General features: G+C 49.2%; 1 protein-coding gene across 1 annotated transcript in view; it reads left to right on the top strand.

The window, feature by feature from the left end:
• The first annotated feature begins 10134 nt into the window (after positions 1–10134).
• Positions 10135–27961, top strand: part of DNAJB12 (DnaJ heat shock protein family (Hsp40) member B12) — a 176659-nt gene continuing 158832 nt past the window's right edge. Inside the window, exon 1 of the mRNA XM_063961468.1 lies at positions 10135–10521. Coding sequence (XP_063817538.1) covers positions 10389–10521 — 133 coding nt within the window. The 5' untranslated portion in view covers positions 10135–10388. The remainder of the gene's footprint in view (positions 10522–27961) is intronic.

Here is a 27961-nt window from a genome sequence, read left to right as displayed (position 1 = left end):
ACCTGCGTCCCTCTAGTAGGTGAGAACTGTGTAGCCACCACAGGAGCGAAATCCTGGCTTTGGGGGACAGGATTATTTTCCGGTGCATGTGTAGGTGGGATCCGGACCACTTGTCCAACAGGTCCCACTGGAATACTCTGGCATGAAATCGGCCAAACTGTATGGCTTCGTAGGCCGCTACCATTTTCCCCAACAACCGAATGCATTGATGGATCAACACGCTTGTTGGTTTCAATATTTGTTTGACCATTTTCTGGATTTCCAGAGCCTTTTCCACTGGAAGAAATACTCTCCGTACTTCTGTATCCAGAATCATCCCTAAAAAGGACAATCTTGTCGTCGGTTCCAACTGCGACTTTGGAAAATTCATGATCCAACCGTGTTGTTGGAGTATTGACAGGGAGAGTGCGATGTTCTGCACCAACTGTTCCCTGGATCTCGCTTTTATCAGGAGATCGTCCAGATAAGGAATTATATTGACTCCTTTTTAACGAAGGAGGACCATCATCTCCGCCATCACCTTGGTGAATACTCTCAGTGCCGTGGAGAGTCCGAACGGCAACGTCTGAAACTGGTAATGGCAATCCTGTACTGCGAATCTCAGATAAGCTTGGTGAGGAGGATAAATGGGAACATGCAGGTAAGCATCTTTTATGTCTACTGACACCATGAAGTCCCCCTCTTCCAGACTGGAAATCACTACCCTCAGGGATTCCATCTTGAACTTGAACCTTTTCAGGTAGAGATTCAGATTTTTCAGGTTTAAAATCAGTCTGACCGAGCCGTCCGGCTTCGGAACTACGAAGAGGCTTGAATAAAAAACCTTCTCCTTACTGTGCCAAGGGTACCAGGACAATGACCTGATCCTGACATAATTTTTGAATTGCCGTTGTTACTGCCTCTCTTCCCGGAAGAGAAGCTGGCAAGGTCGATTTGAAAAATCGGCATCGGGGGACTGTCACAACTGAGGGTTTTGGCTGACAGGAGAAAGCCTCAGTTGTAGGGGCTGAGAGGAACTTAAACCGGGGAGGTTTAATCAGACCCCTGGACATGTAAGTGTTAAAAGGAAACCCGAAGGTGTGACCATGACAACCAGGTAAAAGTCAAAATAAAAGTTTATTAACAGACTCCATGTAAACAAACAGCATTCAAGGTAAATGATGGCAATGATAAATAATATGATTCCTGGAGCACTCTGACCATGAAATGGTTACACAGGACACTGGTAGGTAAGAACATCTGTTACAGTCCTTAGATGGAATAACCTTACCAGGCCTGGCTGTAATAGTGAAGATATCCAAGGAACATTCCAGTAGATGGAACAGATGAAGTTGGTAACTTGAATCAGCTGTTGTAATTGTTGGATGGAACCAGCCAGGTGGTAAGACACGGAGTGGATGCGGAATGGAATCAGCCAGATGATAAAGTCACTGAATGATTGCTGGGTGGAACCAGCCAGGTGATGAAACACGGAGTAAATTTAGTAAGATGCTAGGGAGCGTGGGAACAGAGGAGTTAAAGGATGATTACCGGTGGTAGTGGATACTGCTGGAAGCAGATGAAATAGCTGGAAACTGGATCAGCCACGGAGGACTGCAGAGTCAGGCTGCACCGCAGGATGGTAGGCAGGTGCGGGTCTCTTTGGTGGATGCTGGAGACAGGAGCTGGAACCTGGAAACACAACCACAGGAGAGAGACTGGAACAAGGTATGACAAACAAAGCACTGACCATTTCCTGGCCCAGGCACAGGATACTTATACCTGCAGCAATGCAGGCATTGGCTGGGCAATTATGCAGATTTCCAGAGGCAGTGGATTGGAGGAACTGAGACATGTGATTAGATCCAACATGGCTGCGCCCATGTTAGAACTTGGAGGGAAAACTGGCTTGGGAAACCATGTGGAAACATAACTGTAATGGCGGCGCCGGCCACAGAGGACAGGAGACGCCAGACTGACAAATGTATGCTGAGACTCGTGGATGACAATGGAGGCCGCGGCAGGCATGGAACACCACACTGACAACCTGCACCTATAACACAGGAGCGGCGGCGGAGGCCGCGGAGAACGGGAGACGCCATGCAGGATTCAAACATGGCGCCTCTGTGACAGCATCTCAGCGTGACAGGAGGAATGTGCAGTATGTGGACACAGATGAGATCCGGCCTTGGAACGCTGAGCGAGCCTCAGGAGACATCTGAAAGGCAGGTAATGGCGTCCAGATACCCGGATCGTGACAGGGACGTCTTGAAACTCTAGTTTGTACCCATGGGACACTATTTGTAAGACTCACTGGTTCAGGCCAGATTGAATCCAGATTTGGCTGAAAAGTTTCAGACGTGCTCCCACCCGAGCGGACTCCCGCAAGGGAGCCCCAGCGTTAAGTTGCAGATTTGGCAGAAGCAGGGGTGGACTTCTGCTCCTGTGATCCGGGAGACTCTGCGGATTTCTTTCCTTTTCCCCTTCCCCTACCTGCAAAAAAAGGGGAGACCTTTGGCCTATGACAGGGCCCTGTCTAAAATGCGGGGTGACTCCCACCTTTTTTGGAAAAAGGTAAGCTGCCTGAATTCCTTTTGGGAATCTGAAATTCTTTTCAGGTTAAATCAGACCTGAGGTGGAGGGAAAATCACATTACTTCTTTACTAAAGTAAACCCTCTCCTTGTGGTAAACGAGGGGGCTTCGTAACTTCTAACACCTCCTTTATAGCTAAAACATGTTCTGAATGCTTTTTTGCTAACTCAGGACCTATTCCCCTGGAATCACTAGTGTCGACACAGGAATCAGAGTCCGTGTCGGTATCAGTTTGTACTACTTGTGCAAATTTGTATGTGACCCAGAAAAGGTCCCTGTGGATGAAAGGCAGAACTATTAAAAATCACATCTTCAACAGATTATTTTCATTTTCTGTATGAGATTCAGTCCAACCTCTTACTGATATGATTCACACTATCATGTAACCTTTCACCCAGTCAGGCTCTTGATGTCATATTACACCTCTGTGTCCCTAACATGTCTCCACAGAGTTCCCTGCCACAGACATGTCACACACGTGCACAACCACACCACAGACACTCCGGGACTTATAGGGGACAGACCCACAGTAAAATCTGTCAGAGGGACACAGATAGGATTTGCCAGTTCACAACCCAGCGCCAGTAACACAATGGGGTAAATTTACTAAGATGGGAGTTCTATTTAAGATGGGATGTTGCCCATAGCAACCAATCAGATTCCAAGTATTATCTTCTAGAAGGTGCTAGATAAATGAGAAGTAGAATCTGATTGGTTGCTATGGGCAACATCCCATCTTAAATAGAACTCCCATCTTAGTAAATATACCCCAATGTCTGTGAACACAAAATGCCCACTGACATTCAGCGCTTTTATAATGTTAATCACACAATTATATAGCACAGTGGCGTAACTAGAAATTTTTCTCCCCCAAGCCAAAAAATTCTTCGGCGCCCCCCCCCCCCCCCCCCATAATTGGCACTAGGAAAGGGACAAACATGTGCGCGCCGAAGGCGCGTGGCGCCAAAAAGGGGCGTGGTTTTGTTTAAATGGGCGCGGCTTCGCATAAAGAGGCGTGGCATTGCAGGAATAGACTACCTTATACCCCAGTTTTGCAACCTGCACGCCCAGACGTTAGCCACCACAGGAAAGAAAAATAATCCTGATTCATGCCCCTTCCATTATTTGTCATTTTTCCTCCTTATAGTAATGCCCAGTATACATTATGCCACATACTGCAAAGGCCCTCAGACATTATGCCACACACAATAATGCACATGACACAATATGCACACACCGTAATGCCCCCGACACATTATGCCACACACCGTAATGTCTGTGACACATTATGACAGGAATCGCAATGCCCGTTATACATTATGCTACACACTGCAATGCCCCTGATACATTATAGCACATACCACAATGCCCATGATATAGTATACCACACACCGCAATGTCCGTGATACATTATGACACACACCGCAATGTCCGTGATACATTATGACACACACTGCAATGAACCTGAGACATTATACCACATACCACAATGCCCATGATATAGTATACCACACACCGCAATGTCCGTGATACATTATGACACACACCGCAATGCCCGTTATACATTATGCCACCCTGCAATGACCCTGAGACATTATACCACATACCACAATGCCCGTGATATAGTATACAGACACCGTAATGCCTGACACATTATGCCACACACCGCAATGCCCATTATACATTATGCCACACACTGCAATGACCCTGAGACATTATACCACATACCACAATGCCCGTGATCTAGTATACCATACACCGTAATGCCTGTGACACATACCGCAATGCCCGTTATACCCTATGCCACACTGCAATGCCCCTGAGACATTATACCACATACCACAATGCCCGTGATATAGTTTGCCACACACCGTAATGCCTGTGACACATTCTGACACACACCGCAATGTCCGTGATACATTATGCCACACACCGTAATGCCCATTACACATTAAGTCCTACATTAAGGCTTCTAATTACTTTTAAATTACCTGCTCGTTGCCAGGGGTTTCATGCTCTTGGTTCCATGCACGGTGCCAGGGGTTTTCATGCTCAGGGTGTCATGCTCATTGCCAGGTGTTTCATGCACTCGGGGTCATGCTCGTTGCCAGGGGTTTCATGCACTGGGTGTCATGCTCATTGCTAGGGGGTAGTGCTTGTTGCTAGGGCTGTGCTCCCAGTGCCACATATGTCCTCAGTGCCAGATATTCCCCCACGGTGCCAGGTACTCACATGCCCCCAGTGCCAAATATAGCCTTTCCCCCCAGTGCCACATATGCCCCCAGTGCCAGATATTCCCCCACAATGCCAGGTGCTCACGTGCCCCCAGTGCCAAATATAGCCCCCCATGTGCCAGGTACACATACAGTGCCATATATGCTTCCTCAGTGCCCCCCCAGTGCCATATATGCCCCCTCAGTGCCTCCCCAGTGCCATATATGCCCCCTCAGTGCCCCCCAGTGCCATATATGCCCCCTCAGTACCCCCCAGTGCCATATATGCCCCCTCAGTGCCCCCCCAGTGCCATATATGCCCCCTCAGTGCCCCACCAGTGCCATATATGCCCCCTCAGTGCCATATATGCCCCCTCAGTGCCTCCCCAGTGCCATATATGCCCCCTCAGTGCCCCCCAGTGCCATCTATGCCCCCTCAGTGCCCCCCAGTGCCATATATGCCCTCAGTGCCCCCCAGTGCCATATATGCCCCCTCAGTGCCATATATGCCCCCTCAGTGCCCCCCGCAGTGCCATATATGCCCCCTCAGTGCCATATATGACCCCTCTGTGCCCCCCAGTGCCATATATGCCCCCTCAGTGCCCCCAGTGCCATATATGCCCCCTCAGTGCCATATATGCCCCTCAGTGCCATATATGCCCCCTCAGGCCATATATGCCCCCTCAGTGCCCCCCAGTGCCATATATGCCCCCTCAGTACCCCCCAGTGCCATATATGCCCCCTCAGTGCCCCCCCAGTGCCATATATGCCCCCTCAGTGCCCCACCAGTGCCATATATGCCCCCTCAGTGCCATATATGCCCCCCCAGTGCCTCCCCAGTGCCATATATGCCCCCTCAGTGCCCCCCAGTGCCATCTATGCCCCCTCAGTGCCATATATGCCCTCAGTGCCCCCCAGTGCCATATATGCCCCCTCAGTGCCATATATGCCCCCTCAGTGCCCCCCGCAGTGCCATATATGCCCCCTCAGTGCCATATATGACCCCTCTGTGCCCCCCCAGTGCCATATATGCCCCCTCAGTGCCCCCAGTGCCATATATGCCCCCTTAGTGCCATATATGCCCGTCAGTGCCACCCCAGTGCCATATATGCCCCCTCAGGCCATATATGCCCCCTCAGTACCCCCCCTGTTCCATATATGCCCCCTCAGTGCCCCCCCAGTGCCATATATGCATACCTCCCGCAGTGTCCCGCGATGGGGGGGGCAGTTGGGAGGCTCCTACAGTCACTGCTCTGCATAGCAGAGCAGTAGTGAATAGACGCTGTGCGCATGCGCACAGCGTCTATTCAGCGCAGACAGTGGGAGAGAGGGCATGCCAGCAGCTCACAGAGCGCTGGGCATGCCCCCTCAGTGACAAAACGGGGGCGTGGCCCGCGATCGCGGGTCCTCCGCGAAGCCACGCCCCCTTTTCATAGGACACGCCCCCGACACACCGGAGACTCAGAGGGACACAGGAGAGGCGCACGCTGTGCCCTCCGTGTCCCTACTTCACAGCGGGGGGCTAGTGACAACAGATTGACATGCGGACGTTCGTCCGCATGTCAATCTGCTCTAAATCAGTGGCGGCGCCCCCGCAGCCCCTCGCCCCCGCGAGGGCTGCGGGGGCAGTAGTTACGCCACTGATATAGCACCAAATTCACTGTGGCCCCCCGTTTTTCACCGATACTTGTTCAGTAGTGGAGGAGGACCAGCGTTGTCTCTGCAGCCTGAGAGACAATGCCACTGAGCAGTGTGCTGGCTGACTGAGGAAGCTCCACTCTTCAATGGTGTGTTTCTCCTCAGCTTTTATGAGGTAATTTTTTATACTGGCGGGGTAGGACTGTGTCCTAGCAACTTATGCCCCTTATTTATGCCAGTTTCCATAGGTTTCATGCTGCCCAGGGCACCCCCCGCGCCCTGCACCCTGCAGTGCCTGTGTATGTGTGGGCAACATGACGCGCTGTGCTCCCGCCAGCCGCGCGGCACCTTTAGCTGTCATTTTCTTGATTGAAGATCTGTCTTCTAACACTCACCTGTCTTCTGACTTCTGGCTCTGTGAGAGTGGTGACGGCGTGCTGTGGGAGTGAGCATCTAGGCACGGCTAGCGTTCAGTTCCCTTCAGGAGCTAATGGTGTACTGTCAGCCAGAAGCAGAGCCATGAAACTCTTTAGGAAGTTGGTTCCTACTTCTGCCCCCTCAGTCCCATGTAGCAGGGAGACTGTTGCCAGCAGTTCTCCCTGAAAATAAAAAACCTAACATAAGTCTTTTCAGAGAAACTCAGTAGAGCTTCTCTGGAGTGCATCCAGTCTGCCTGGGCACATTTCTAAACTGAGGTCTGGAGGAGGGGCATAGAGGGAGGAACCAGTTCACACCCATTGAAAAGTCTTTAGAGTGCCTATGGCTCCTTCGGAACCGTCTATACCCCATGGTCATGAAGTGGACCCCAGCATCCTCTAGGACATATGAGAAATTGGGGTCATTCCGAGTTGATCGTAGCTGTGCTAAATTTAGCACAGCTACGATCTTGTTCCCAGACATGCTGGGGGACGCCCAGCACAGGGCTAGCCCGCCCTGCATGTCTGTCCGCCCCCCTCCCCCCCGCACTTCTTGAGTAACTCCCGGCCAGCGCAGCTCCTGCGGCTGGCCGGGAGTTGCTCGTCGCTGCCACTGGTTGCCGCGGCTGCGTGTGACGTCACGCAGCCGCTGCGGCCCCGCACGGTCCGGCCACGCCCCCAAAATGGTGGTCTAGCACCGCCGTGCCACCCCCTCCTGCCCATTGACCGCCTCTGCCTGTCAATCAGGTAGAGGCGACTGCTAGGGAACGACAGCCTTCGGCCGTCCGGCATGTGCCGGCGCACGCGCATGCGCAATTCCAACCCGACCGCTGTGCTGCGAACAATCGGGTCGGAATGACCCCCATTGTGCAATATGAAAATTTACTGGAAATGCTAATAAACACTTTACACAAGCTTGTGCTTAACAGTGAAAATGTAGTTTGCTCAAACATTGTAAGCAGATTGTGTGTTGCCATTGTAAGCAGAATGGCTGTTTCCTTAACCACTTGCCTGGCATGGTCGCATCAGATGCGACCACACCAGCAAGTGCTTTATCTGACCTGGTCGCACAGGAAGCGACCAGTCAGATAAGCCGAGTTTGCAGCTGCAGGGAAGAGAGACTTCCCTCCGCTGCTGCTCTCAAAGGGACCGAAAGGTCCCTCTGCCTTCCAGCACCCTCCCCCCAGTGTTTGCCGTGCTGACCGATCAGGCACCTTCTGAGGTGCGAGCAGAAATCTGACCAAACTAGTGCCACAGTGCTGTTTTTTTACCTTTAGCGCGGCACAAACAGCATTGCAGCAGGCACTTGAGTAGGAGAATGGCGGTTCTTGCGACTAAACACCCAGTTTAAGGTGCGAGAACTGGCATCTCCCAACTAACGATGAGGTCAATTGAATAGCTCTGGGACCTCCTTCCCAGCGCTATTAACATCACTTTGAATTAGATTGACACGAATATGAAAAGATCCTCGGAATGTACTGAAGTTAACTTGCAGGGACAGCAATAGTGATAACCGTTGCCCCTGTGAGTCACTTCCTCTGCATTTTGTGGGAGGATTTTACACTTGTGAGACTTCTCCTGGGGAATCTGACACTGTGACGCATGCACATTGGGCCTTATTCAGATGGATGTGCTGTTGCTTCTACTTACATAGAAGCAGCAGCGATAGCACTAATATGGTAATGCAGCAGGAGGCGTCACGCCTCCTGTATGCATTACTGATCTGCGTCCAAAGACAAAATTTTGGATCATTTGCAACACCATTGGCAGGCACGCAAGCCAGCCACTGCGGGAGCTGCCAAGAGGCCAGGAAATCTCCATCCACAGACCGAGATCCTGGCCTTGTCCCTCCCCATACAATGGCGGCGACGAGCCTTTATTTTGAGAAAGAGGCTGTTGCTGCCCCCTCTCCACCCCCAAAACGGAATCAGACTGTCAGTCACTGACACTCTGATGCCGCATTGGGTCCCCCATCCAAGACCCGTACTGCACATGAGCAGTATGGGTCCAGCATATGCGCAAAGTACTGAACATCAGTACTTTGCGGAATGCACCGCATATGCGTCGAGACCTGAATGGTATCCGGACTCCAGGTCGACAACAAAAAGGTCAACACACCTTAGGTTGACACCAATTGGTCGACATGGAAAAAGGTTAACATGAGTTTTTCACGATTTTTTTCTTTTTTTGAACCTTTTCATATTTAACGATCCACGTGGACTACAATTGGAATAGTAATCTGCATGGCGAGCGAACGCGGTGCACTAATTGGGGTTCCCGGTCACTGTACGAAGAAAACGACACAAAAAAACATAAAAAACTCATGTCTACCTTTTTCCATGTCGACCTAAGATGTGTCGACTTGGAGTACCCGACCCACCTGAATAGGGCCCATAGTGTCAGCTTCCTTTGCCGGGTGGATGCTGCAGGAGAGGAACCGGAAGATCTTGCTTCTGCAAGAAAACCTGCATAGGCTTAAAGTTTTTCGTAGTTTGGCACACAGGAGTAAAGTTAGATCGTAGTCCTCATTGAATATGGTGACTGGGATCTGCAGCGCCAGTTAAGGGGGGTACACACGGAGCGATAATCTAAGCAATCTGACTAGATTGCTTAGATTTTCAGCAAGATCGCTCCGTGTGTAGCCCTAACAGCGATAGCGATGCGCAGCCCCGCGCATCGCTATCGCTGGTGCTAGATTGGCCTGCATGGGTGAAGTGAGCGCACCCCCGTCTCCCCCCGCACTATCAGCACAGATCGGGCTGTGCTAAGCGGCGGGAGAGATGTGTGCTGAGCGCTACGCTCAGCACACATCTCTCCTGCATCGGCCCGTCTATATGGACCTTTAGTCTTCTGCAGATTTATGTGAAATCTTCTGCATTAGGCTATTAGTACAGAACAACAATTCACAAAAATATGCAGATTCTACATCATTTTATGAAAAACATGCCCCTAAATCAATCCTTTTATTGATAAATTCCTGTCACATGCAACACATATAAATAAGATTTCCATATTGTGAGGCAATTACATTAACATTCAATATAAACAAAATGATCCCTACAGTGAAAGCTGAGACTGTAAACGACTTGTTACATAACTCCTAACATGACCCTCTCCAGGAGTGACTTAGTGCTCTTCTGGACGTTTCTATGATTGCAGACACCTATGTTCAACAGGTTCCTGGATAAGAAAGGTGTTTCACTACAGGTGATGGCAATCATACATTAAGGGAAGTCCAGAAGCAGAGAAGTTAAGGGAAGTCCAGAAGCTGTTCATGTTGGGAGGAATGGTGCTATAGTGATAATATCCTGCCTCTGCTTTCCAAATGCAAGTAATTGTGCTTAATTAGTCGGGGGAAAAAAAATCTTAACAGCACTAGGCATTTGTCATAGAGGTGGGAAGAGCAGGACCTTCTCATCAGGTCACAGCGCCGGCCTGACAGGTTGCACACATTGCTGTGACTGGCTGACCGTAGCTAGGGGTGTGTGACGTCATCACCCAGCGCCTAAGGAGCGCCGCCTACCAGTTTCTAGTAGCAGTGATTCCGCAATGGAATCAAACCGGGACGAGGCGGAGCGCTGTATAGGGATTGCCCTAAACGCCATCAAAAGCCAGAACCCAGACAAGGCGCTGCGCTTCCTAGAGAAGGCACAGAAGTTGTTCCCCACGGATAGGGCTCGAGGTAAGGGCTACGGACGGTAACCGGAGGATCTGCGGGTGGGGGCGGGGAGCTGGCTCTTGGGTAGCTGTTGCGTCACATCTGGTGTCTGCGCATGCGTATGTAGTGTAAGATGCGCAAAGGCTTCTGTGAGTTGTAGTTTTCCTTAATCTCGGTGAGATGTAAATACTAGGTGTATAAGGGTTTTGTGAATGGTTAACGCCTGTATGATACCGTGATACAGTTTCAGGCATAATGCATGTTTATTCCATCTGCTGTCCGTGTAGTTGTAAGACATATAGATGGCTCCGAGATGGGAGACGACTACATCTCCCACAGTACAACGCGGCTATGGAGTACAGTCAGCCTAAAGCAGCAGTAGCCAGCAAATAACCGGCCTGTGACAGGCCCAGTCCAGCCGTTGTACTGGGAGATATGTCACCTAGCCCTTAGTTAGGATGGCTTCATCCTCAGCCTGGACCCAGTGTCTCTTTTTTGCTATGGTTTTTACGTGATAATCAATGTTGGCCAACGTGGATAAATGTCCTAATAGTAATGTAAGAGTAACTCACTGGCAGTAAGTGATAATTGCTTAGAGAGGCATGGGTTAATTTACACAAATTCGATCTTGCCATGACAAACGAAATCTCCCGAAATATTCATATCTGCAAACTGAAGACCTAGCTGTTCACTGTATATATCAGGAACATCTAAGGAGCTAAACTAGTTTTGCCCCATTCTTAATTCTGGTGTCAGATGTAGCTTTGCGCATCAGTGCTTTTCCAGCTAGAGAAGTGCTTGAATCAGTCAGTGCTTCCATAATACTGGAATGTTTATCTGATGAGATGAGTGGTCCCTGTTTACTTCAGTGGTCCAGAATAGAACAACATGAGTTCTAGCTGTTTTGGAAAAGTGCTGTTATTCGCAGGGCATTCCGATGTACTGTACAGCATAGCCGTACAACCTATTGCTGCAAAATGTGTCATCATTTCTTTGCTAAGCAACATGCTATGTATTTATAATGTAGCAGCGACCATATGTTAATGATTTGGCCTCTGAGAAGCCATTTTCTTGAGGTCTGTGTGATTATTCAGTAGTTCATTATGGTTGTGCACTCAAATATAATACTATTATTATCCTTTATTTCTCTAACGTCCTAGTGGATGCTGGGACTACGTCAGGACCATGGGGAATAGCGGGCTCCGCAGGAGACAGGGCACATCTAAATAAAGCTTTTAGGATCACATGGTGCGTACTGGCTCCTCCCCCCATGACCCTCCTCCAAGCCTCAGTTAGGTTTTTGTGCCCGTCCGAGAAGGGTGCAATCTAGGTGGCTCTCCTAAAGAGCTGCTTAGACAAAGTTTTTTTTAGGTTTAAATCTCAGTGAATCCTGCTGGCAACAGGATCACTGCATCGAGGGACTTAGGGGAGAGATTTCCAACTCACCTGCGTGCAGGATGGATTGGAGTCTTAGGCTACTGGACACTTAGCTCCAGAGGGAGTCGGAACACAGGTCATCCTGGGGTTCGTCCCGGAGCCGCGCCGCCGACCCCCCTTACAGACGCTGAAGATCGGAGGTCCGGAAAGCAGGCGGCAGAAGACTCCTCAGTCTTCATGAAGGTAGCGCACAGCACTGCAGCTGTGCGCCATTGTTGCTACACGTCTCACTGATTCAGTCACGGAGGGTGCAGGGCGCTGCTGGGGGCGCACTGGGCAGCAATATTAAATACCTTTAGTGGCGAAAAATACATCACATATAGCCATTAAGGCTATATGTATGTATTTAACCCAGGCCAGTTTTCTTAAAACCCCGGAGAAAAGCCCGCCGAAAAAGGGGCGGAGCTTATTCTCCTCAGCACTCAGCGCCATTTTCCTGCTCAGCTCCGCTGGTGAGGAAGGCTCCCAGGATTCTCCCCTGCACTGCACTACAGAAACAGGGTAACAAAGAGAAGGGGGGCATAATTTGGCGATATTGATATATTAAAAGCGCCTATATCAAAAACAACACCTTCTAGGGTTGTTTATATACATTTATAGCGCTTTTGGTGTGTGCTGGCAAACTCTCCCTCTGTCTCCCCAAAGGGCTAAGAGGGTCCTGTCTTCGATTAGAGCATTCCCTGTGTGGCTGCTGTGTGTCGGTACGTGTGTGTCGACATGTATGAGGACGATGTTGGTGTGGAGGCAGAGCAATTGCCGGTAATGGTGATGTCACCCCCTAGGGAGTCGACACCGGAATGGATGGCTTTAGTTATGGAATTACGTGATAATGTTAGCACATTACAAAAGTCAGTTGACGAAATGAGACGGCTGGAAAACCAGTTAGTACCGGCTCAGGCGTCTCAGACACCGTCAGGGGCTGTAAAACGTCCCTTACCTCAGTCAGTCGACACGGGTACCGACACAGATGAATCTAGTGTCGACGGTGAAGAAACAAACGTATTTTCCAATAGGGCCACACGTTATATGATCACGGCAATGAAGGAGGCTTTGCAGATCTCTGATACTGCTGGTACCTCAAAAAGGGGTATTATGTGGGGGGTGAAAAAACTACCTGTAGCTTTTCCAGAATCAGAGGAATTGAATGACGTGTGTGATGAAGCGTGGGTTAACCCAGATAGAAAACTGCTAATTTCCAAGAAGTTATTGGCATTATACCCTTTCCCACCAGAGGTTAGGGCGCGCTGGGAAACACCCCCTAGGGTGGATAAGGCGCTCACACGTTTATCAAAGCAAGTGGCGTTGCCGTCTCCTGATACGGCCGCCCTCAAGGATCCAGCAGATAGGAGGCTGGAAACTACACTGAAGAGTATATACACACATACTGGTGTTATACTGCGACCGGCAATAGCCTCAGCCTGGATGTGCAGTGCTGGGGTAGTGTGGTTGGATTCCCTGACTGAAAATATTGATACCCTGGATAGGGACAGTATTTTATTGACTCTAGAGCAATTAAAGGATGCGTTTCTTTATATGCGAGATGCTCAGAGGGATATTTGTACTCTAGCATCAAGGGTAAGCGCGATGTCCATATCTGCCAGAAGAAGTTTTATGGACGCGACAGTGGTCAGGTGATGCGGATTCCAAAACGCATATGGAAGTATTGCCATATAAAGGAGAGGAATTATTTGGGGTCGGTCTTTCGGACCTGGTGGCCACGGCAACTGCCGGCAAATCCACTTTTTTACCTCAGACCCCCTCCCAACAGAAAAAGACACCGTCTTTTCAGCCGCAGTCCTTTCGCTCCTATAAAAACAAGCGACCAAAAGGACAGTCTTATCTGCCGCGAAGCAGAGGAAAGGGTAAGAGAGGGCAGCAAGCAGCCCCTGCCCAGGACCAGAAGCCCGCCCCGGGTTCTACAAAGCCATCAGCATGACGCTGGGGCTTTACAAGCGGACTCAGGAGCGGTGGGGGGTCGACTCAAGATTTTCAGCAATCAGTGGGCTCGCTCACAAGTGGACCCGTGGATCCTGCAGATAATATCTCAGGGTTACATGTTGGAGTTCGAAAGGTCTCCCCCTCGCCGGTTCCTAAAGTCTGCTTTACCAACGTCTCCCTCAGAAAGGACGTCGGTATTGGAAGCCATTCACAAGCTGTATTCTCAGCAGGTGATAGTCAAGGTACCCCTCCTACAACAGGGAAAGGGGTATTATTCCACACTATTTGTGGTACCGAAGCCAGACGGTTCGGTAAGACCTATTCTAAACCTGAAATCCTTGAACCTGTACATACAAAAATTCAAGTTCAAGATGGAGTCACTCAGAGCAGTGATAGCGAATCTGGAGGAAGGGGACTTCATGGTGTCCCTGGACATAAAAGATGCTTATCTGCATGTCCCAATTTACCCCTCACACCAAGGGTATCTCAGGTTCGTGATACAAGACTGTCATTATCAGTTTCAAACGCTGCCGTTTGGTTTGTCCACGGCTCCTCGGGTCTTTACCAAGGTAATGACCGAAATGATGGTTCTTCTACGAAGAAAAGGCGTATTAATTATCCCTTACTTGGACGATCTCCTGATAAGGGCAAAGTCCAGAGAACAGCTGGAAGTCGGTGTAGCACTAACCCAGGTAGTGCTTCAGCAACACGGGTGGATTCTGAATCTTCCAAAATCTCAATTGACCCCGACAACACGTCTGCTGTTCCTGGGAATGATTCTGGACACGGTTCAGAAAAAGGTGTTTCTCCCGGAGGAGAAAGCAAGGGAGTTATCCGAACTTGTCAGGAACCTCCTAAAACCAGGAACTGTGTCAGTACATCAATGCACAAGAGTCCTGGGAAATATGGTGGCTTCTTACGAAGCAATTCCATTTGGCAGATTCCATGCACGAACATTTCAGTGGGATCTGCTGGACAAATGGTCCGGATCGCATCTGCACATGCATCAGCGGATAACACTGTCACCAAGAACAAGGTTGTCTCTCCTGTGGTGGTTGCAGAGTGCCCATCTGTTAGAGGGCCGCAGATTCGGCATACAGGACTGGGTCCTGGTGACTACGGATGCCAGCCTACGAGGCTGGGGAGCAGTCACACAGGGAAGGAACTTCCAGGACATGTGGTCAAACCTGGAGACGTCCCTTCACATAAATATACTGGAGCTAAGAGCGATCTACAATGCTCTAAGCCTGGCAAAACCGCTGCTTCAGGGTCAGCCGGTGTTGATCCAGTCGGACAACCTCACGGCAGTCGCCCACGTAAACCGACAAGGCGGCACGAGAAGCAGAAGAGCAATGACAGAAGCGGCAAGGATTCTGCGCTGGGCGAAAAATCATGTCATAGCACTGTCAGCAGTGTTCATCCCGGGAGTGGACAACTGGGAAGCAGATTTCCTCAGCAGACACGACCTTCACCCGGGAGAGTGGGGACTCCATCCAGAAGTCTTCCACATGATTGTGAACCGTTGGGAAAAACCAAAGGTGGACATGATGGCGTCTCGCCTCAACAAAAAAAATTGGACAGATATTGCGCCAGGTCAAGAGACCCTCAGGCAATAGCTGTGGACGCTCTGGTAACACCGTGGGTGTACCAGTCAGTGTATGTGTTCCCTCCTCTGCCTCTCATACCAAAGGTACTGAGAATTATACGGAAAAGGGGAGTAAGAACAATACTAGTGGCTCCGGACTGGCCAAGAAGAACTTGGTATCCGGAACTTCAAGAGATGCTCACGGAGGATCCGTGGCCTCTACCTCTAAGAAGGGATCTGCTTCAGCAGGGACCTTGTATGTTCCAAGACTTACCGCGTCTGCGTTTGACGGCATGGCGGTTGAACGCCGGATTCTAAAAGAAAAGGGCATTCCAGAGGAAGTTATTCCTACCTTGATGAAGGCTAGGAAGGAAGTGACTGTACAACATTATCACCGCATTTGGCGAAAATATGTTGCGTGGTGTGAGGCCAAAAAGGCCCCAACGGAAGAATTTCAATTGGGTCGATTCTTACATTTCCTGCAAGCAGGATTGTCTATGGGCCTAAAATTAGGGTCCATTAAAGTTCAAATTTCGGCCTTATCAATCTTCTTCCAGAAGGAATTGGCGTCAGTTCCTGAAGTACAAACTTTTGTCAAAGGTGTACTACATATACAACCCCCAATGGTGCCTCCAGTGGCACCGTGGGATTTGAACGTAGTTTTGAATTTTCTCAAATCTCATTGGTTTGAGCCTCTAAAATCGGTAGATTTAAAATACCTTACATGGAAGGTAAGCATGTTATTGGCCCTGGCTTCAGCCAGGAGAGTTTCAGAGTTGGCGGCTTTATCGTACAAAAGCCCATATCTGATTTTCCATTCGGACAGGGCAGAACTGCGGACACGTCCTCATTTTCTCCCTAAGGTGGTTTCGGCTTTTCACTTGAACCAGCCTATTGTGGTGCCTGCGGCTACTAGCGACTTGGAGGACTCCAAGTTACTGGACGTTGTCAGAGCATTAAAAATATATATTTCAAGGACAGCTGAAGTCAGAAAATCTGACTCGTTGTTTATATTGTATGCACCCAACAAGATGGGTGCTCCTGCGTCTAAACAGACGATTGCACGTTGGATCTGTAGCACAATCCAATTTGCACATTCTGTGGCAGGCCTGCCACAGCCTAAATCTGTAAAGGCCCACTCCACAAGGAAAGTGGGCTCATCTTGGGCGGCTGCCCGAGGGGTCTCGGCATTACAACTTTGCCGAGCAGCTACGTGGTCAGGGGAGAACACGTTTGTAAAATTTTACAAATTTGATACTCTGGCTAAGGAGGACCTGGAGTTCTCTCATTCGGTGCTGCAGAGTCATCCGCACTCTCCCGCCCGTTTGGGAGCTTTGGTATAATCCCCATGGTCCTGACGGAGTCCCAGCATCCACTAGGACGTTAGAGAAAATAAGAATTTACTTACCGATAATTCTATTTCTCATAGTCCGTAGTGGATGCTGGGCGCCCATCCCAAGTGCGGATTGTCTGCAATGTTTGTACATAGTTATTGTTACAAAAATCGGGTTATTACTATTGTGAGCCATCTTTTCAGAGGCTACTTCATTTGTTGTTATCATACTGTTAACTGGGTTCAGATCACAAGTTGTACGGTGTGATTGGTGTGGCTGGTATGAGTCTTACCCGGGATTCAAGATCCTTCCTTATTGTGTACGCTCGTCCGGGCACAGTACCTAACTGAGGCTTGGAGGAGGGTCATGGGGGGAGGAGCCAGTACGCACCATGTGATCCTAAAAGCTTTATTTAGATGTGCCCTGTCTCCTGCGGAGCCCGCTATTCCCCATGGTCCTGACGGAGTCCCAGCATCCACTACGGACTATGAGAAATAGAATTATCGGTAAGTAAATTCTTATTTTATATGGCGCCACAAGGGTTCCGCAGCGCCCAATTACAGAGTACATAAACAAATAATCAAACAGGAAAACAGCAACTTACAGTTGATGACAGTATAGGACAAGTACAGGATACATAAACATAGTTACATCAGCAGATGACACTGGAATAAGTATCAGGTGGCAGAAGACTGATGGATTTGGTGCGGTTGAAGATTATTAAAGTAAGAAAGGATAAGCACATGAGGGAAGAGGGCCCTGCTCGTGAGAGCTTACATTCTAAAGGGGAGGGGTAGACAGACAGGGGTGACACAGATGGGGTACATAGAGAGCGTAGAACAGAGGGTTAGGATGAGATTTGGCTGGGTTTGGTGAAGAAGTGGGTCTTGAGAGCCCGTTTGAAGTTTTGTGGAGAGTCTGAGGGGGAGAGGTAGGGAATTCCAGAGAAGTGGTGCAGCACGTGAAAAATCTTGGAGGTAGGAGTGGGAGGAAGTAATCCGTAGGCAGGAGAGTCGGCATGCATTAGCAGAGCGAAGAGGACGGGTGGGAGTGTGAAGGGGAGATAAGGTCAGAGATGTGGGTGGGAGAGGGCTTTGTAAGTGAGTGTGAGAAGCTTGAAATGGATTCTGAAAGGGAAGGGGAGCCAGTTAAGGTCTAGTAAGAGAGGAGAGGTGGACGTAGTGCGTTTGGTGAGGAAGATGAGCCGGGCAGCAGCATTGAGGATAGATTGGAGTGGAGAGAGGTATTTGTCAGGAATGCCAGTCAGGAGCAGATTACAGTAGTCCAGTCTGGAGATGACCAGTGAGTGGATAAGAGTCTTAGTAGCATCCTGGGTCAGAAAGGGTCTGATCCTGGAAATATTTTTTAGATGAAAATGGCAGGTTTGTGAGAGGTGCTGAACGTGTGGTTTGAAGGAGAGGGAGGAGTCAAGGATTACTCCAAGACAGCGCACTTGGGGGCTAGAGGAGATAGTAGTGCCATCAATAGATAATGAGATTGTAGGAGGTGAGGTTATGCGGGAGGGAGGGAAGATGATCAGCTCGGTCTTAGACATGTAAAGTTTAAGAAAGCGCTGGGACATCCAGGAAGAGGTAGTAGAGAGACAGTTGGAGATACAAGTGAGGAGAGGTCTGGAGAGGAAAGATAGATTTGGGTGTCATCAGCATAGAGATGATATTGGAAACCAAAAGAACTAATGAGCTTACCTAGTGAGGACGTATAGAGAGAGAAGAGAAGAGGACCAAGGACAGAACCTTGGGGTACCCCTACAGTTAGTGGAAGTGAGGGGGAGGTGGAGTCATGAGAGGAGACGGAGAAAGAACGGTCAGAAAGGTAGGAGGACAGCCAAGAGAGGGCAGTGTCACGCAGACCAATGGAGTGAAGAATTTGCAGTAGAAGAGGATGGTCCACAGTGTCAAAAGCAGCAGAGAGATCAAGTAGAATAAGTATAGAGTAGTGTCCCTTAGATTTAGCAGCATGGAGGTCATTGCATACTTTTGTAAGGGCAGTTTCAGTGGAGTGGAGAGTACGGAAGCCAGACTGGAATGGGTCAAGCAGTGAGTGTGAGGAAAGAAAGGAAGTAAGGCGGTTGTAGACAATACGCTCAAGGAGTTTGGAGGCAAAAGGAGGAGAGAGATGGGTCGGTAGTTGGAGAGAGTGTTTGGATCAAGTGTAGGTTTTTTAAGAATAGGATAGATGAGTGCATGCTTGAAGGCAGAGGGGACAGTGCCTGATGAGAGGGATAGATTGAGAAGGTGGGAAAGATGGGAACAGGCAGAAGGAGAGAGGTAGCGGAGGAGGTGGGAAGGGATAGGGTCAAGTGGGGAGGTGGTGAGGGGACAGGAACGAATGAGGGCCATGACTTCCTCTCCAGATGCATGGGAGAAAGATGTCAGAGTAGGTGCGAGGGATGGGGAGGGTTGGTAAGGGATGGGAGAAAGCTGGTTACTGATGGTCTGGTGTGATGTGATGTCCTGACGTATGGAGTCAATTTTGGATGTGAAGTAAGTGGCAAAGTCAAGAGCAGAGAGTGAGGAAGGGAGACGAGGTGGAGGTGGGCAGGGGAGAGAGTTGAGAGCGGCAAAGAGGCGCCGGGGGTTGGAAGACTGGGAGGAGATGAGGTTCTTGAAGTATGACTGTTTAGCAAGAGAAAGGGCAGCACTGAAGGATGAGAGCATAAGTCTGAAATGGAGGAAGTCTGCCTTAGAGCGTGATTTCCTCCAGTGTCGCTCAGCAGTACGTGAGCATTTTTGCAGATATCTGGTGCATTTGGTGTGCCAGGGTTGAGGTGTTAATTTGCGAGGGTGAATAGTGGTTGGTGGAGCAACAGAGTCAAGAGCAGAAGTAAGGGATGCATTGTATATGTAAGTGGCTTGTTCAGGGCATGAGAGAGAGAATAGGAGAGAGAAGTGAATCAAACAGGGAGGAAAGGAATGTGGTGTCAATAGCTTCAATGTTACGTTTAGTGATGGTAGCCTTAGGAGGTAGAGATGGGGAAGTCGAGAGAGATAGGTTAAAGGAGAGCAGGTGGTGGTCAGAGAGGGGAAATGGGGAGTTGGAAAAATCAGAAATATCACAGCGGTGAGTGAAGACCAGATCCAGTGAGCTCCCATTAACATGGGAGGGTGAGGAGGTCCACTGGGAGAGACCAAGTGAAGAGGTGAGGTTAAGGAGTTTAGAGGCAGGGGATTGTGTGGGGATGTCAATAGGGATGTTGAAATCACCTAGGATAATGGAGGGAATGTCAGAAGAGAGGATGTGAGGAAGCAAAGTTGTCAATGAATTTGGAAGCAGTGCCAGGGGGGCGGTAAATGACAGCTACTCTAAGATGGACTGGTTGGAAGAGGCGTATGGCATGGACCTCAAATGTAGAGAATGTAAGGGATGGTTCTGGTGGTATGAGTTGGTAGGAGTAACTAGAAGGTAAAAGGACCCCAACACCACCCCCATGGTGACCCCCAGGTCGGGGTGTGTGTGTGTGTGTGAATGTGAGGCCCCCAGCAGAGAGAGCAGCAGGAGAAGTAGTGTCAGAGGGCGTAATCCAAGTTTCAGTAATGGCTAGTAGGTGTAGGGAGTTGGAAATGAAAAGGTCATGAGTGGGGACCAGTTTGTTACAAACAGATCTGGCATTCCAGAGGGCACAGGATAGGGGGTATGAGTTTGTGGGAGAGATGTGAATGAGATTATAAGGGTTGCTGTAGCGATGAGGTGAGATGAACTTTGAGGGCAGAGATGATGAGAGAGTAATGATGGTACGGGTGCCTGAGCTAGGAGGGGAAACTGCAGGAGGTGGGCAGGGAGGGAGGTCAGTGTGATGTGGATGGGGGTATGGGGAGGTGACAGGGAAGGGAGAGAGAGGGAGCAGGGCTGAGTTGTGGGGTAGCAGGACCATGGGGCAGAGGTAAATTAAAGTGGGGTAACAGGAAAGGAGGGGGAAGGAAACAGAGGGATGGAGGAGAGACAGAGAAGGAGGTGTAGGAGACTAGGGTGGAAGGATAAAGATACATTATTAGGTAGACACTGGGTGATGTGGGGAGTATAAGAAAGCCTTGACCTAGTGTTAAGTAGGTAAATAGGTTGAGAGAAAGTGGAAGTAGGAGAGGAGACTGTAAGGGAATCAGAGCAGAAGAATTGCAGACTTTCCCGCTGTAAGTCTTCTTAGTAATAAAATAATTGAATCCTACTTTTACAGTGGTTATATTAGTTCTTATATGTATAGTCCAAATGCAATCCCGCCCATCTGCTTATATCAAACAATTTGTTTGTGACCTTCCAATATGAAAATTAAACCCTGCAAACAGTGGACAGTACTCAGCAGTCAATAAACCACTCAGCAAACAACTTATGTGCTATCTAGTCAATGTTATGAGGTTTACTCTTTCGTTGGGACAAAGCGTAAAACATATGCCTTGTATAACCTTCCACCCATATGTCGGGGGTTCATAGCAATGCATTTGAAGCACAGGGTGGTAGCGTATTAAAGGTATTTAGTATGTTTTATACTTTGTCCTGATGAAAGCGTAAACCTGTGAAGCATTGACGATCACATAGGTTGATTAAGCGGATTATTGACTCCTGAGTGCTGGGCATGGGACCTTAGAATCAGACCCCTTCTATTTTCATGCCCATCAGTACTACAGGAATAAAACATTAGTCCTCTCAAACGCTAGTAGGCAAAAAAGAAACAGAAACAAAAAGAAGCTTCCTAACATTTAAAAGAGCCCGTGCACATGAGTTCTGTACCAAAACCAAAGGAACACAAAGCGTATAACAGGTAAAAACCATTTTGCATGAGCTCGATCTCCTCTTGCACTACTTCACGTATGAGGCGTACACACGTGCCGATTCGGGCCCAGCGCGATGTGTGCTAGCCCAATCCTAACTAGACCCTAAGGCTCAATGAGAACCTTGCGATCTAGCCAGATCTTGACTGCATGCAGTCAAGATCTGAGCCAGCTGCAGCGCCTCGCTTCGCTATCGCTATGGAGTACACAAGGAGCGATTAGTGCTTGGTTTCTAAGCGATCTAGACAGATCACTTAGAAAATAAGAATTTACTTACCAATAATTCTATTTCTCGTAGTCCGTAGTGGATGCTGGGAACTCCGTAAGGACCATGGGGGATAGCGGCTCCGCAGGAGAATGTGCAAGCTGAATTGTACTACAAATCCAACGAGCAATAGTCTGCTTAGAAGCAGGAGCACCCAGCTTGTTGGGTGCATACAGGATAAACAGCGAGTCAGATTTTTTGACTCCAGCCGTCCTGGAAACATATATTTTCAGGGCCCTGACTACGTCCAGCAACTTGGAGTCCTCCAAGTCCCTAGTAGCCGCAGGCACCACAATAGGCTGGTTCAAGTGAAATGCTGAAACCACCTTAGGGAGAAATTGAGGACGAGTCCTCAATTCTGCCCTGTCCGCATGAAAAATTAGGTAAGGGCTTTTATAGGATAAAGCCGCCAATTCTGAGACACGCCTGGCTGAAGCCAGGGTTAACAGCATTACCACTTTCCATGTGAGATATTTTAAATCCACTGTGGCAAGTGGTTCGAACCAATGTGATTTTAGGAATCCCAAAACCACATTGAGATCCCAGGGTGCCACTGGAGGCACAAAGGGAGGCTGTATATGCAGTACCCCCTTTACAAAAGTCTGGACTTCAGGAACTGAAGCCAATTCTTTCTGGAAGAAAATCGACAAGGCCGAAATTTGAACCTTAATGGATCCTAATTTTAGGCCCATGGACAGTCCTGTTTGCAGGAAATGCAGGAAACGACCTAGTTGAAATTCCTCTGTCGGGGCCTTCCTTGCCTCGCACCACGCAACATATTTCCTCCAAATACGGTGATAATGTTGTGCAGTTACATCCTTCCTGGCTTTGATCAGGGTAGGGATGACTTCATCTGGAATGCCTTTCTCCTTCAGGATCCGGCGTTCAACCGCCATGCCGTCAAACGCAGCCGCGGTAAGTCTTGGAACAGACAGGGTCCTTGCTGAAGCAGGTCCCTTCTTAGAGGTAGAGGCCACGGATCCTCCGTGAGCATCTCCTGAAGTTCCGGGTACCAAGTCCTTCTTGGCCAATCCGGAGCCACGAGTATAGTTCTTACTCCTCTCCGTCTTATAATCCTCCGTACCTTGGGTATGAGAGGCAGAGGAGGGAACACATACACTGACTGGTACACCCACGATGTTACCAGAGCGTCCACCGCTATTGCCTGAGGGTCCCTTGACCTGGCGCAATGCCTGTCTAGTTTTTTGTTGAGGCGGGACGCCATCATGTCCACCTTTTGGTTTTTCCCAACGGTTTACAATCAATTGGAAGACTTCTGGATGAAGTCCCCACTCTCCCGGGTGGAGATCGTGTCTGCTGAGAAAATCTGCTTCCCAGTTGTCCACTCCGGGAATGAACACTGCTGACAGTGCTATCACATGATTTTCCGCCCAGCGAAGAATCCTTGCAGCTTCTGCTATCGCTCTCCTGCTTCTTGTGCCGCCCTGTCTGTTTACGTGGGCGACTGCCGTGATGTTGTCCGACTGGATCAACACCGGCTGACCCTGAAGCAGAGGCCTTGCTTGACTTAGGGCATTGTAAATGGCCCTGAGTTCCAGGATATTTATGTGAAATGACGTTTCCATGCTTGACCACAAGCCCTGGAAATTTCTTCCCTGTGTGACTGCTCCCCAGCCTCTCAGGCTGGCATCCGTGGTCACCAGGACCCAGTCCTTAATGCCGAATCTGCGGCCCTCTAGAAGATGAGCACTCTGCAACCACCACAGGAGAGACACCCTTGTCCTTGGAGATAGGGTTATCCGCTGATGCATCTGAAGATGCGATCCGGACCATTTGTCCAGCAGATCCCACTGAAAGGTTCTTGCGTGGAATCTGCCGAATGGAATCGCTTCGTAAGAAGCCACCATTTTCCCCAGGACCCTTGTGCATTGATGCACTGACACTTGACCTGGTTTTAGGAGGTTCCTGACTAGCTCGGATAACTCCCTGGCTTTCTCCTCCGGGAGAAACACCTTTTTCTGGACTGTGTCCAGAATCATCCCTAGGAACAGCAGACGTGTCGTCGGAATCAGCTGCGATTTTGGAATATTTAGAATCCACCCGTGCTGTCGTAACACTACTTGAGATAGTGCTACTCCGACCTCTAACTGTTCCCTGGACCTTGCCCTTATCAGGAGATCGTCCAGGTAAGGGATAATTAAGACGCCTTTTCTTCGAAGAAGAATCATCATTTCGGCCATTACCTTGGTAAAGACCCGGGGTGCCGTGGACAATCCAAACGGCAGCATCTGAAACTGATAATGACAGTTCTGTACCACAAACCTGAGGTACCCTTGGTGAGAAGGGCAAATTGGGACATGGAGGTAAGCATCCTTGATGTCCAGAGACACCATATAGTCCCCTTCTTCCAGGTTCGCTATCACTGCTCTGAGTGACTCCATCTTGAATTTGAACCTTTGTATGTAAGTGTTCAAGGATTTCAGATTTAAAATAGGTCTCACCGAGCCGTCTGGCTTCGGCACCACAAACAGCGTGGAATAATACCCCTTTCCCTGTTGCAGGAGGGGTACCTTGATTATCACCTGCTGGGAATACAGCTTGTGAATGGCTTCCAATACCGCCTCCCTGTCGGAGGGAGACGTTGGTAAAGCAGACTTCAGGAACCGGCGAGGGGGAGACGTATCGAATTCCAATTTGTACCCCTGAGATACTACCTGCAGGATCCAGGGGTCCACTTGCGAGTGAGCCCACTGCGCTCTGAAATTCTTGAGACGGCCCCCCACCGTGCCTGAGTCCGCTTGTAAGGCCCCAGCGTCATGCTGAGGACTTGGCAGAAGCGGGGGAGGGCTTCTGTTCCTGGGAAGAGGCTGCCTGATGCAGTCTTTTTCCCCTTCCTCTGCCCCGGGGCAGAAATGAGGAGCCTTTTGCCCGCTTGCCCTTATGGGGACGAAAGGACTGAGCCTGAAAAGATGGTGTCTTTTTCTGCTGAGAGGTGACTTGGGGTAAAAAGGTGGATTTCCCAGCCGTTGCCGTGGCCACCAGGTCCGATAGACCAACCCCAAATAACTCCTCCCCTTTATACGGCAATACTTCCATATGCCGTTTGGAATCCGCATCACCTGACCACTGTCGCGTCCATAACCCTCTTCTGGCAGAAATGGACAGCGCACTTACTCTTGATGCCAGAGTGCAAATATCCCTCTGTGCATCTCGCATATATAGAAATGCATCCTTTAAATGCTCTATAGTCAATAATATACTGTCCCTATCCAGGGTATCAATATTTTCAGTCAGGGAATCCGACCAAGCCACCCCAGCACTGCACATCCAGGCTGAGGCGATTGCTGGTCGCAGTATAACACCAGTATGTGTGTATATACTTTTTAGGATATTTTCCAGCTTCCTATCAGCTGGTTCCTTGAGGGCGGCCGTATCAGGAGACGGTAACGCCACTTGTTTTGATAAGCGTGTGAGCGCTTTATCTACCCTAGGGGGTGTTTCCCAACGCGCCCTAACCTCTGGCGGGAAAGGGTATAATGCCAATAATTTTTTAGAAATTATCAGTTTTTTTATCGGGGGAAACCCACGCTTCATCACACACCTCATTTAATTCATCTGATTCAGGAAAAACTACGGGTAGTTTTTTCACACCCCACATAATACCCTTTTTTGTGGTACTTGTAGTATCAGAAATGTTCAAAACCTCCTTCATTGCCGTGATCATGTAACGTGTGGCCCTACTGGAAGTCACGTTTGTCTCCTCACCGTCGACACTGGAGTCAGTGTCCGTGTCTGGGTCTGTGTCGACCATCTGAGGTAACGGGCGCTTTAGAGCCCCTGACGGTGTTTGAGACGCCTGGACAGGCACTAGCTGATTTGCCGGCTGTCTCATGTCGTCAACAGTCTTTTGTAAAGTGCTGACGCTATCACGTAATTCCTTCCATAAGACCATCCAGTCAGGTGTCGACTCCCTAGGGGGTGACATCACTATTACAGGCAATTGCTCCGCCTCCACACCATTTTCCTCCTCATACATGTCGACACAAACGTACCGACACACAGCACACACACAGGGAATGCTCTGATAGAGGACAGGACCCCACTAGCCCTTTGGGGAGACAGAGGGAGAGTTTGCCAGCACACACCAGAGCGCTATATATAATGTATAGGGACAACCTTATATAAGTGTTTCTCCCTTATATAGCTGCTGTATAGATTCTTTTGCCAATTTAGTGCCCCCCCTCTCTTGTTTTACCCTGTTTCTGTAGTGCAGGACTGCAGGGGAGAGTCAGCGAGACGTCCTTCCAGCGGAGCTGTGAGGGAAAATGGCGCTTGTGTGCTGAGGAGATAGGCTCCGCCCCCTTCTCGGCGGCCTTTCTCCCGCTTTTTTAAGGAAAACTGGCAGGGGTTAAATGCATCCATATAGCCCAGGAGCTATATGTGATGCATTTTTCGCCATCCAAGGTGTTTTTATTGCGTCTCAGGGCGCCCCCCCCCAGCGCCCTGCACCCTCAGTGACCGGAGTGTGAAGTGTGCTGAGAGCAATGGCGCACAGCTGCGGTGCTGTGCGCTACCTTGTTGAAGAAGGACGTCTTCTGCCGCCGATTTTCCGGACCTCTTCTGGCTCTGTAAGGGGGCCGGCGGCGCGGCTCCGGGACCCATCCATGGCTGGGCCTGTGATCGGTCCCTCTGGAGCTAATGTCCAGTAGCCTAAGAAGCCCAATCCACTCTGCACGCAGGTGAGTTCGCTTCTTCTCCCCTTAGTCCCTCGATGCAGTGAGCCTGTTGCCAGCAGGACTCACTGAAAATAAAAAAACCTAACTTAAACTTTTTCACTAAGCAGCTCAGGAGAGCCACCTAGTGTGCACCCTTCTCGTTCGGGCACAAAAATCTTTCTGAGGCTTGGAGGAGGGTCATAGGGGGAGGAGCCAGTGCACACCATGTAGTCCTAAAGCTTTTACTTTTGTGCCCAGTCTCCTGCGGAGCCGCTATCCCCCATGGTCCTTACGGAGTTCCCAGCATCCACTAGGACGTCAGAGAAAATAGGCTAATATCCCTCCATGTGTACCACCCCCCTTACTTTTGTGCTGTGTAATTAATTGCTGTATTTGCTCTAAAAGTAAGTACTGGTATTATTTTATCACTGTTCTTTCCATGTCACATACCGTATGTCATTTAATGCACATGGGGCCTAACTCAGAGTTGCCCGCTTCGCAGTTTGCCGTACACTGGCAGACTGTGCACACGCACAGTAACCGCATAGTGTTTGCGCGGTCATTCACATTGCGGGCACATCACGAAGGATGTGCTGGCAACACGATTGAAAGCGACGGGAGTTGGGTGGGCGGGGACACGGGGGTGGCAGGCAGAACATGGGTATGCCGGGAGTGTTTTCGGGGCGGCTGAGTCGCACGCAACCACTCTGATTAAAGAAACTGGCGGCAGACCGCCTGACAGTGCAGCCGATGCACTGGCAGGGGTCAATCTTAATTCGATGCATCCTCAACTAAATTTAGGGAATCGCCACTTAAATGTATGGACAGCATAAGTCTTGTTTGTGTTTATACTAGTTTCCGTCAAGCAACGTTTCTTGGGAGAAAGTTATATTGTCTGTTTATATTAATTAAACACAAAGTTGCTTAATTTTCTAATAACTCAATGTAAGAGTAATTTTGTATATGTTTAGAAGGCTGTATTATTATGATGATGATGATGATGATTAATAATCTTTCCTAAATGAGAGCTTCAATGATACTTTCTCAAGGTGGGTAGTACAGTTCTCTGTTGATATAAGTGTTCCTTATATAAATGGGGTGCCCATTCTCTGCAGTCCTATTATTTGGAACAGCACGCAGCTTCTAAATTGTAAATGTGATAATTGACAACATTTTATAAAGAATGTGATAATGTCGATATTATCTTAAAACATAAAGCTATACCTCTAAATACACTTTTACCATGGAGCCGCTGTGGCCGCTATACTTAATATATACGCTACGCACTTTGTACGCTATTTGCGTACAGAGTCCCGTACGTTGTGCGGACTTAGCGTACACACGCCGCGCTGGGTGTACAAAGTGCGCACAGCGCGCGCACACACTCTTGATAAACTTTAAACCTTGTTAGTAATGCAATGCAATGATGTTAACCTTAAACCTTA

The sequence above is a fragment of the Pseudophryne corroboree genome, chromosome 3, assembly GCF_028390025.1.
Source record: "Pseudophryne corroboree isolate aPseCor3 chromosome 3, aPseCor3.hap2, whole genome shotgun sequence".
NCBI lineage: Eukaryota > Metazoa > Chordata > Amphibia > Anura > Myobatrachidae > Pseudophryne > Pseudophryne corroboree.
The sequence above is the reverse complement of the archived record's forward strand: the minus strand, read 5'-3'. Positions and strand labels throughout refer to the sequence as shown.